The sequence below is a fragment of the Hyla sarda genome, chromosome 9 (assembly GCF_029499605.1).
Source record: "Hyla sarda isolate aHylSar1 chromosome 9, aHylSar1.hap1, whole genome shotgun sequence".
Lineage (NCBI taxonomy): Eukaryota > Metazoa > Chordata > Amphibia > Anura > Hylidae > Hyla > Hyla sarda.
In genome coordinates, this window is record NC_079197.1 from 169,585,886 (window position 1) to 169,598,032 (window position 12,147).

Sequence of the window (12,147 nt, forward strand, 5' to 3'; positions counted from 1 at the left end):
TTTTTTATATAGAAGTAATTTACAAATCTGTTACACTTTCTGGAGCCAGTTGAGATGTGTGTATATATATATATATATATATATATATATATATATATATATATATATATATATATATATATATATAACATTTCCTGGAATACCCCTTTAAGGCATGACAAGAGCGGCGCTGTTTCTGGAAAAAGCAACCAACAGCTGCCAGGGAATGCTGGTGGTGGTAGTTTTGCTGCAGCTGGAAAGGGACAGGTTGATGGACACCTTCCTAAATTTTTGTCAGGAGAATAAAAAAGTCAACAAATATAGAAAAAAATTGTGTATATGTTTGCATATAGAGTAATGTTTCTCAACCAAGCTGTTGCAAAACTACAACTCCCAGCATGTCTAGACAGCCTTTGACTGCAACGTTGAGGGAGTCAGCACTTAAAGGGGTACTCCGGTGGAATTTTTTTTTTTTTATCAACTGATGCCAGAAAATTAAACCGATTTGTAAATTACTTCTATTTAAAAATCTTAATCCTTCCAGTACTTATTAGCTGCTGTATGATACAGAGAAGGTTCGTTTCTTTTTCAATTTCTTTTCTATCTGTCCACGATGCTCTCTGCTGACACCTCTGTCCATGTCAGGAACTGACCAGAGCAGGAACAATCCCCCATAGAAAACCTATGCTGCTCTGGACAGTTCCTGACATGGACAGAGGGGTCAGCAGAGAGCACCGTGGACAGACAGAAAAGAAATTAAAAAAAGAAAATAAATTCCTCTGTATTATACAGCTGCTGATAAATACTGGAAGGATTAAGATTTTTTAATAGAAATAATTTACAAATCTGTTTAACTTTCTGGCACCAGTTGATTTAAAAAAAATAAATAAATGTTTTCCACCGGAGTACCCCTTTAAGTCTCATATTTGATTTCCTCTAAAAAGTCCCATATTCAGCAAGAGATTCCTGCACCCCCTAAGTCATATAAATCACAAGGCGTCACCACGAACAACTCACCTGCATTAATATTACCGTGCACCTTTATGGTGAGATCCAGCTGTGAGCAGGTCGTGTCCTCCAACTGGATGATGTTATACATCTTCAGAACCTACCGGAAGATTAATACCACATAGTGAGATAGCAGAAAGTATATTTATTGTGTCCTGCAACCAGAAGACATCTCATGTGTCTAAGGACATTTCTAACCTATGTAAGTCAGTCTTCACTGCAATTCTCACATTCCATTCCTGATCTAGGAAGCTTTGGTAAGGTTCAACGATATCAAATAGCAGCCTTTTGGGCTGCAGAGATTACCCAGGACTTTTATAAATCCTGCCGATAACGGAAATGAGGACGGGATATAAGGTCGGGATATAAGGATGGGATATAAGGATGGGATATAAGGATGGGATATAAGGATGGGATATAAGGATGGGATATAAGGACGGGATATAAGGATGGGATATAAGGATGGGATATAAGGTCGGGATATAAGGATGGGATATAAGGATGGGATATAAGGACGGGATATAAGGACGGGATATGAGGACGGGATATGAGGACGGGATATAAGGACGGGATATAAGGACGGGATATGAGGACGGGATATGAGGACGGGATATGAGGTCGGGATATGAGGTCGGGATATGAGGTCGGGATATGAGGTCGGGATATAAGGTCGGGATATAAGGACGGGATATAAGGATAGGATATAAGGTCGGGATATAAGGTCGGGATAAAAGGACGGGATATCAGGACGGGATATCAGGACGGGATATAAGGACGGGATATAAGGACGGGATATGAGGACGGGATATAAGGACGGGATATAAGGACGGGATATGAGGACGGGATATAAGGACGGGATATAAGGACGGGATATAAGGACGGGATATGAGGACGGGATATAAGGACGGGATATGAGGACGAGATATGAGGACGGGATATGAGGACGGGATATGAGGACGGGATATAAGGTCGGGATATAAGGATGGGATATAAGGATGGGATATAAGGTCGGGATATAAGGATGGGATATGAGGATGGGATATGAGGACGGGATATAAGGACGGGATATAAGGATGGGATATAAGGATGGGATATAAGGACGGGATATGAGGACGGGATATGAGGATGGTTTATGAGGACGGGATATAAGGATGGGATATAAGGTCGGGATATAAGGATGGGATATAAGGATGGGATATGAGGATGGGATATAAGGTCGGGATATAAGGATGGGATATAAGGTCGGGATATAAGGACGGGATAGGAGGACGGGATAGGAGGACGGGATATGAGGACGGGATATGAGGACGGGATAGGAGGACGGGATAGGAGGACGGGATAGGAGGACGGGATAAGAGGACGGGATATAAGGACGGGATATGAGGACGGGATATGAGGACGGGATATGAGGACGGGATATGAGGACGGGATAGGAGGACGGGATATGAGAACGGGATATAAGGACGGGATATGAGGACGGGATATGAGGACGGGATATGAGGACGGGATATGAGGACGGGATAGGAGGACGGGATAGGAGGACGGGATATGAGAACGGGATATGAGGACGGGATATGAGGACGGGATATGAGGACGGGATATGAGGACGGGATAGGAGGACGGGATAGGAGGACGGGATATGAGAACGGGATATGAGGACGGGATATAAAGACGGCATATGAGAACGGGATATGAGGACGGGATAGGAGGACGGGATAGGAGGACGGGATATGAGAACGGGATATGAGGACGGGATATGAGGACGGGATATGAGGACGGGATATAAAGACGGGATATGAGGACGGGATATAAAGACGGGTTATGAGGACCGGATATGAGGACGAGATATGAGGACGGGTTATGAGGACGAGATATGAGGACGGGTTATAAGGACGGGATATGAGGACGAGATATGAGGACGGGATATGAGGACGGGATATGAGGACGGGATATGAGGACGGGATATGAGGACGGGATATAAGGACGGGATATTGAGGATGGGATATTGAGGACGGGATAATGAGGACGGAATATGAGGACGGAATATGAGGACGGGATATAAGGACGGGATATAAGGACTGGATATGAGGATGGGCATAAGAGGTTAGGACAGTGTTTCCCAACCAGTGTGCCTCCAGCTGTTGCAAAACTACAACTCCCAGCATGCCCGGACAGCCAAAGCCTGTCTGTGCATGCTGGGAGTTGTAGTTTTGCAACAGCTGGAGGCACACTGGTTGGGAAACACTGGGTTAGGATATGAGGATAGGATAGAAGGACCGATATGAGAGCATCATTATTGCATCAAGAGCATCATTATTACATTTGGGTTAAAGTAGAAAGACCGGGTGACACTGGGTACTAAGCTCGTAGCTTTATAAAAGGGAAATGAAGTGAGGCATCATGGGAGAAATGTAACGCATTCATACACACTTCTACAATTTTCAGTCCTGATCCTGACATACTGCTGTGCATGAATTACCATAAATTATGTAAAATTTCAAGGCCTTGCCCATGAGTACAGCCCCTGCCCATATGTCAGATTAGCCAAGAGTGACCCCAGAGCTTATAATGTGGTTCCCATCTATTGTCCTGGGCCCCACCATGTATCTCACATGTATAGAATAGTTTTTCCAAAACTTACTTTTAAGACTCCGGTTCCTTTTCCATATATTTTCACCCTGAATTTAGTCCCCATCGATCTCTACAAAACAAAGAATAAAGAGCGTCTAATATTCTATTGTACACACTTGATTCTTACGGATCCAGTTGTATTACAGAAAGTATCATAGGGTTGTCATTGGGTTGACCGGGACTTTAAGAAATTAAAGGGGTATTCTGTCCCAAGACATCTTACTCCTTATCCAAACGATAGGGGATAAGATATCTGATCAAGGGGGGTCCGGCTGCTGGGACCCCCCCCGCGATCTACGGACGCCACCCCAGCGTTCTGTACATTTTTGTTCAGAACGCTGAGTTCAGGCGGCCGTGGTTGTGAGGTCACGCCACGCTACCTCCATTCATGTCTATGGGAGGGGGCATAACGGCTGTGGTTTGGTTACTCATCAGTTCCCCCTCCCATAGACTTGCATTGAGGGGGCGAGGCATGACATCATGAGGGGGCGGGGCTATGACATCATGAGCTCCCGACTCCAACATTCGGAAGTTTGTTCCAAACGCTGAGCAGCGGAGTACCCCTTTATTACCTGTGTGAGGAACACATTTGTTGACTGTTGTTTTGGGTGGCTAGTAGTAAGCCACCTGTATAGACAGGGAAGTTTTATGTATAGTTAGTGCTGGACAAGCAGGATTTAAAAGGGTTATCCAGGAAAAAAGCTCCCAGCTCTAGCGTTCGGAACAGTTTGTTCCAAACGCTGAGCAGCGGAGTACCCCTTTAAGTCTGCAGCCCCCAGTGTTGCAGGTTCCTTACAGCCTGACTTGCATACTGAATCTCGTCTAGTTTGAAAGCTCAATGAACATCTGTCTTCAGCACCTGTGCTGATCTGGACTAGTCTGGAAATCTGGAGGGGCCCAGGAAGTGGACAAAAAAAAACCCCACTATCAACCAAAGTCCCTAGGAAGCTAAGTCTGGGAAGGGATTTTACCTCTTTCTGGATTCCTATACTTCACATAATAGCGATATAGCAATCCCCAATGACCATCCTCGGATCTCACCAGCTCCTCCTGAGAGCTCTCCCCGCTTCGCAGTGTGATGTCCTGCTTCAGAGATTTCTCCAGGGAGTTGATTTCCACCCGTAATTCATCTACGTCACCTGTGTCAGTCTTGATCCAATATTCAGAGAGAGCCTCCAGCGCCATCACCGTGTCCTGGAGGTGGAGTAAAATGCCGTCACTTAAGGGGTACTCCTGTGGAAAACTTTTTTTTTAATCAACTGGTGCCCGAAAGTGTAACAGATTTGCACATTACTTCTATTACAAAATCGTAATCCTTCCTGTACTTATTAGCTGCTGAATACTACAGAGGAAATTATTTTCTTTTTGGAACACAGTGCTCTCTGCTGACATCTCTGTCCATTTTTAGGAACTGTCCAGAGCAGCATATGTTTGCTATGGGGATTTTCTCCTACTCTGGACAGTTCCTAAAATGGACAGCAGAGGTCAGCAGAGAGCATTGTGTTCCAAAAATAAAATAATTTCCTCTGTAGTATTCAGCAGCTAAAAAGTATAATAAGTACTGGAAGGATTAAGATTTTTTTATAGGAGTAATTTACAAATCTGTTTAACTTTCTGGCAACAGTTGATTTAAAAAAAATAAAAAAAAAATAAAAGAAATTCCACCGGAGTACCCCTTTAACCCAATTGATTTTAAATTGGGCTCCTGAAGAGGGAAATTATACACAGTTTTATTTGGGCACAATATGGTACATAACAAGGTAGAATTATCTGTTTTGGGCACAATCAAGCCTAAGGTTCCTCCTGCCCAGCGCTCCGGAGTACAAAACTATAGAGATTCCAGTATGATGTAATTTATCATGCTAACTAAATGTCAAGGGCTATATAGAAAATGCTAACTAAATATTATATATTAAGGGCTATAACTAAGTTGGTTTGGTAACAACAGGGTAGAGAATGTTGGCACAGGGCACGCCCTGTGCCAACATTCTCAACCCTGTTGTTACCAAACCAACTTAGTTATAGCCCTTAAAATCTAGTACATTTAGTAAGTATGGTAGGAAAAAAACAAAAAAAAAAAACAAATGTCCATCAAGTTCAAGCATGGAGGGGAGGAGATGGATGAAGGGGAATGAGCGGATAAGGAGGGCATATGGACTGGATTTGTCTCTAGCAAACCTAAGAAAACACGAATGTTTCCTTAAAGTGTACCTGTCACCAACAAAAACTTTTGATATAATGTAGATAATACCATTCCATATGTATTGGGTGAAAATATACTGTCTCTGCAGCTGTTGCCTGTGTGTCTCTATGATGAGTCCAAATACAGGAAGTGAGGGCAGGAGAAGCAGGGATCTGTGCAGACTCCTGGCTTGTCAATCAGCCTGCCGTGTGAGCCGGGGGGTATGTCATAGAGCCTCAGTGTACAGAGCCCTGATTGTCCTCAGTGTACAGAGCCCTGTTTGTCCTCAGTGTACAGAGCCCCGCTTGTCCTCAGTGTACAGAGCCCCGCTTGTCCTCAGTGTACAGAGCCCCTCTTGTCCACAATGTACAGAGCCCTGCTTGTCCTCAGTGTACAGAGCCTCGTTTGTCCTCAGTGTACAGAGCCCTGCTTGTCCTCAGTGTACAAAGCCCTGCTTGTCCTCCGGTGTACAGAGCCCTGCTTGTCTTCAGTGTACAGAGCCCTGCTTGTCCTCAGTGTACAGAGCCCTGCTGGTCCTCAGTGTACAGACCCAGCTTGTCCTCATTGTACAGAGCCCTGCTTGTCCTCAGTGTACAGAGCTCTGCTTGTCCTCAGTGTACAGAGCCCTGCTTGTCCTCATTGTACAGAGCCCTGCTTGTCTTCAGTGTACAGAACCCTGCTTGTCCTCAGTGTACAGAGCTCTGCTTGTCCTCAGTGTACAGAGCGCCACTTGTCCTCATTGTACAGAGCCCTGCTTGTCCTCAGTGTACAGAGCCCTGCTTGTCTTCAGTGTACAGAGCCCTGCTTGTCTTCAGTGTACTGAGCCCTGCTTGTCCTCATGTACAGAGCCCTGCTTGTCCTCAGTGTACAGAGCCCTGCTGGTCCTCATTGTACAGAGCCCTGCTTGTCCTCATTGTACAGAGCCCTGCTTGTCCTCAGTGTACAGAGCCCTGCTTGTCCTCAGTGTACAGAGCCCTGCTTGTCCTCAGTGTACAGAGCTCTGCTTGTCCTCAGTGTAAAGAGCCCTGCTTGTCCTCAGTGTACTGAACCCTGCATGTCCTCAGTGTACATAGCCCTGCTTGTCCTCAGTGTACAGAGCGCCGCTTGTCCTCATTGTACAGAGCACTGCTTGTCTTCAGTGTACAGAGCCCCGTTTGTACTCATTGTACAGAGCCCTGCTTGATTGACCCCTCACTTCCTGTATTTGGACTCCTCATAGAGACACACAAACAATAGCTGTAGGGACAAAAATATGCACATTTTTTTAACCAATGTATATTACAAATATACATATAATGGTATTATTTGCATTATATAAAACGTTTTTGTTGACGACAGGTACACTTTAATGGTTTGTATTCTATTATAAGAAGTAACAATGGATCAGTCCTATAGGCAAATTTGGTGGATCAATTCCCTCATGACCACATCTTGCCCCAGTATCTCCAAAACCTTTCTGAGGCTTTAGCCCACATGGATTTCCAAACACTAACCCTTGACCTTGGCACATTCACATGCACACATAACTAAGTCGACCTCTGTTTTCACGGTAAAAGGATGTTTTTTGTGAAACTGGGCCAATCCAAGTAGTAGCCAATAAGAAGGTTGCATTTATTTGTCATTGCTCATGTTGGTCCTTTCTTAAGACTAACCTGGGTAGATTTAAATCCTCCACCATAGTTCTCTTGCTCTGACAACCAGACGTATATCTTCTTGGCATTAGGCAGATCTCCTTGGAGTAGGGCAGTAAGTAATGCATACGATGTGGCTTCAACAGCAAGTGCAGTCCCCTTTGGTCCAAAGTGAACCGTATTCTTATCTATGATAAAAAAAATATTGAATGTTTCTTTTCCCATGTATCCCCCAGGATTTTGTAAGGGCAGGGTCACATGGGATGCATTTGCAGCGTATTTCACGTTGCGGATGCTCCAACAGCAGTCACAGAGGGGCTGCAGAGTGAGCTGCGGCCTGGTAGCTGTGTGTGTCCGCTCATAGCGATGGATTAGTGCAGCGGGAAATCCGCCACTACTAGTGGACAAACAGAGCTACTCGGCCGCAGCTGAGAGCTCGTCTGCAGCCCCTCTGTGACTGCTGTTGGAGCATCCGCAGCGTGAAATACCCTGCGCATTTGCCCCATGTGACCCTGCCCTTACACTATTTCTAAGTGAGTGTGCTACTTACTGCGATCATGCTGTGCAGTAAACATGAGATTGGTATAGGCTTTTTCCTTCAAAAGGGAGTCACTGGAAGCAAGATTGAGGGCATAAGCAGTGACGGCCTGGGAGTATGGCTCTTTGACATTGTTCAGTATAGAGCGGAGGTAGTCTATGGCTTTAGCAATACTGTTTTTCTGAAAGTGATGAAAGAGTTTATGTTACCCATACATATGAAAGGAAGATGGAAAAATGAAGTGGTAAAAGCCTACATACCACTTTGGTATCATCTTCAGGCATAGCATCCTTGGCGTGATGGAGAGCCACCAACACATAGGCCGTAAGGGACACATCTGCTGTATTCTTCGCAATACCACCCTAGTCAGTTTGATTTAAAAAAATAAGAATAACATGATTTTTTACTTTTTGAACATTTTACGTGACCAAAAGAGGAAGAAGCAAGTTAGAAAAATGACAGAATGTAGGACAAGTGTCCAATTCCATGTTACCATCATATCTTTGTGGATCACTGCATTGGTCTCCAGGAAAGCTCCTGTGTCACTTTGTTTTGTCGTGAGATATAGGGCAGATCTGCGGATTTCTTCCACATCAACCTCAATATATTTACGGCAGAGGGACATGACTTTTACTACAAAAGCTGTCAGCCTAAAATATACCAAGAGTTTTTATGTAGACGACCGGAGAACCATTGCACACCCTTTGCATGTGAAGGTAAAAGTTTGCACTTTTTCAATATGATATTCAAACTGTGGCCCCTGGGGTACAGGTAATGACGATTAAAATTACAAGTGGTGTCAGGACAAAAACTAAGGATCTTTATATTTCACCAAATCCTATTTCATCTTTGCTCAGTATTTGGAGTAATGCCAGGATTACATATTTCCATAGAAGACCTGATGATGTCATCAAGAACATGGCACCCTACTTTGTCTCTTTAGGAAAACCAAAGTTGCTGTGGATTGTTGTAAGCAAGATGTCCTCTCAAATAAGACAAAAATAGAGAGGACTCCAGACAATAAAAGGTTACTACTTGAAGATGTCTCCAACTTACCATGTACTACTTGGTCTGTGCAGCCACGCACCATAGGATCCATCTGTCTTTCTGTACTGCAAGATCCTGGCGTATCCTGGGGGCAGCAAAACAGTTTATTTGTACAATGGAGCCACCATTTATATGCAGTCCAAGACAGATGATACCCGGCACTGCAACTTCACTATAGTATATCCCGCTAGGATTTCCTGGTATAATGACCCTCCCGGTGCTCACATATGACTATCCAAAGTAAAATCCAAACAGGAGATTAGAAAGAATGAAGCACTCACCAGGTCTTTTTTCAGGAATCGCAAGCTTCTTTATTACATATCAGCCAGCAGCATTCCTACATGTGTGGGAGAGCGGACAGGTGGAGCGGGGTGGGGGAGTGGGTTGGGCGACGGTCCGTATCACGCACTAAGAGCTTCCTCAGGCCCCTTAGGGGAGCGAGGTGGAGGAGTGGGTTGGTCGACGGTCCGTATCGCACACTAAGCGATTCGTCAGGCCCCTTAGGGGAGCGAGGTGGGGGAGTGGGTTGGGCGACGGTCCTTATCACGCACTAAGCGCTTCGTCAGGCCCCTTAGGGGATCGAGGTGGGGGAGTGGGTTGGGCGACAGTCCGTATAGCGCACTAAGCTCTTCGTCAGGCCCCTTAGGGGAGCGAGGTGGGGGAGTGGGTTGGGCGATGGTCCTTATCACACACTAAGATCTTCATCAGGCCCCTTAGGGGAGTGAGGTGGGGGGTGGGTTGGTCGACGGTTCGTATCGCACACTAAGCGCTTCATCAGGCCCCTTAGGAGAGCGAGGTGGGGGAGTGGGTTGGGCGACAGTCCGTATCGCACACTAAGCGCTTCGTCAGGCCCCTTAGGGGAGCGAGGTGGGGGAGTGGGTTGGACGACGGTCTGTATCACGCACTATGCACTTCGTCAGGCCCCTTAGGGGATCGAGGTGGGGGAGTGGGTTGGACGACAGTCCGTATCGCGCACTAAACGCTTCGTCAGGCCCCTTAGGGGATCGAGGTGGGGGAGTGGGTTGGGCGACAGTCCGTATCACGCACTAAGCGCTTTGTCAGGCCCCTTAGGGGAGCGAGGTGGGGAAGTGGGTTGGGCCACGGTCCATATCGCGCACTAAGCGCTTCGTCAGGCCCCTTAGGGGAGCGAGGTGGGGGAGTGGGTTGGGTGACGGTCCGTATCGCGCACTAAGCGCTTCGTCAGGCCCCTTAGGGAAGCGAGGTGTGGAAGTGGGTTGGGCCACGGTCCGTATCGTGCCCTGAGCGCTTCGTCAGGCCCTTAGGGGCCTGACGAAGCGCTTAGTGCGCGATACGGACTGTGACCCAACCCACTCCCCCACCTCGCTCCACCTGTACGCTCTCCCGCACATGTAGGAACGCTGCTGGCTGATATGCAATAAAGAGGCTTGCAATTCCCAAAAAATGACCTGGTGAGTGCTTCATTCTTTCTTATCTCCCGTCTGGATTCCACCATTTATATGGTTTATAGTAGGTGCCATGAAGCTATATGAGTAAGCAATACAGTAAAACCACATCTTCTGGATATGCCCACTGCCAATTTTGGTATTTGGACTCTGAAGCCGGGCTACTATAAATTTTAAGTCTCTTCTTTTTTTTTTGTTTTTTTTTTGTGTCATCTTGACAAAAGGTGTAATGGGGTTCATATGGGCACAATTGACATGAAGTTCTAATTTGGTTATAACTGTTCTCCTGCAGAACAAGTTATGATGGCCATGGACAGTTGGACAGGGTTCGAAACATATTACTACAACATTTCCACTTTGCATGACTATATGACAGTATGACGGTCATACTGTATGTATCTGTATCATGCAACACCTTCCATAAAGACATATGGAAATACCATTGTTCATGTTCTCCAGCCCCATGTCTTTGCGGTCAGGTGGTAGCTGCGTCCACTTATTGGTGTGATCCAGGTAGCGAAGGGCATAGACTCCAGGAGCCGTGGAAATCATAGTTTGCTCAGCGCAGCCATATGGAACACGGATGAGTCTACTAACCCCATCACTACTCAGGGAGTTGTTTATGGTATTCATTGGAGAATCCACTGTGGGAGGAAATAAGACATAATAAAAATACTGTTAAAAATTATATTTTTGTCCAATGCGTAATGTATAATCTACTTAGTAGATGAAGCCTAGGTGTGAGGAAAGACAAAAACAAGCAGATGTCACTTCTGTCTATACCCGTTGAAGAGGTAGGAGCGAGCTACACAATACCATTCATGATGATAGAACGATCGGAGTCCATCATTACTCTACTCACCACTTATCATTATACTCGAGCGGAAATCTCCATCCGGTATCATATTGGACGGCAGGTCCTCGTCAACTGTCAACTCATTTCTGTTTCTGTCTGCAAGATACATGAGAATATAATGGTGAACACCCATTATAGAAGGTTCTAACCTTATTTTTTTTTTCTATAACCACACAACAAGGCTAGACATGCAAGTTGCATTTTGTTCAAGGTGATCTGTCTTCACCGAGATCCTTCCATGGAGGAAACAAAACAAATATTTTCACATGCAGTAGCTACTAGGGGTGTGAATCGCCAAGAATTTGGCGATTCGATTCGAATCGCGATACCAGTGTGGCGATTCGATATATCCCGATATATCGCGATACCGTCTAGGTGACGATACATCGCGATATATCCCGATACATCGCCCACCTGGGAGCATTCATAGATCCCAATAGACGCCGCTGTCAGCTTTGACAGCGGCGATCTAGTACTCCGGTGCACACTTTTCTCATGTTATCCCGTCCGGGCTGCAAAATAAAAGAAAACGCACTTTATCTTACCTGCCAACGAGCCCCCGGAGCTCCGGTACAGGTGTTGGGTCCCCGGGCTGTATTCTTCTTACTTCCTGTTAGCCCGGCACGTCACATGGAGCTTCAGCCTATCACCAGCCGAGACGGGACATCGCTGCAGTCGGTGATAGGCTGAAGCTCCGTGTGACGTGCCGGGCTAACAGGAAGTAAGAAGAATACAGCACGGGGACCGAACACCTGTACCGGAGTGTACCGGAGCTCCGGGGGCTCGTTGGCAGGTAAGAGAAAGTGCGTTTTCTTTTATTTTGCAGCCCGGACGGGATAACATGAGGAAAG

The 12,147-nt window shown here is 45.9% G+C and overlaps 1 protein-coding gene across 1 annotated transcript in view; it reads right to left on the bottom strand.

The window, feature by feature from the left end:
* The window catches only part of LOC130290555 (complement C4-like), a gene marked incomplete in the record, with an annotated part of 80,850 nt that overhangs the window by 26,576 nt on the left and 42,127 nt on the right, over positions 1–12,147 (bottom strand). The window contains 10 exon segments of the mRNA XM_056538343.1: positions 997–1,087; positions 3,629–3,688; positions 4,660–4,812; positions 7,453–7,619; positions 7,982–8,150; positions 8,230–8,331; positions 8,463–8,619; positions 9,026–9,101; positions 10,881–11,084; positions 11,303–11,392. Of these exon segments, the coding sequence (XP_056394318.1) occupies positions 997–1,087; positions 3,629–3,688; positions 4,660–4,812; positions 7,453–7,619; positions 7,982–8,150; positions 8,230–8,331; positions 8,463–8,619; positions 9,026–9,101; positions 10,881–11,084; positions 11,303–11,392 (1,269 nt within the window).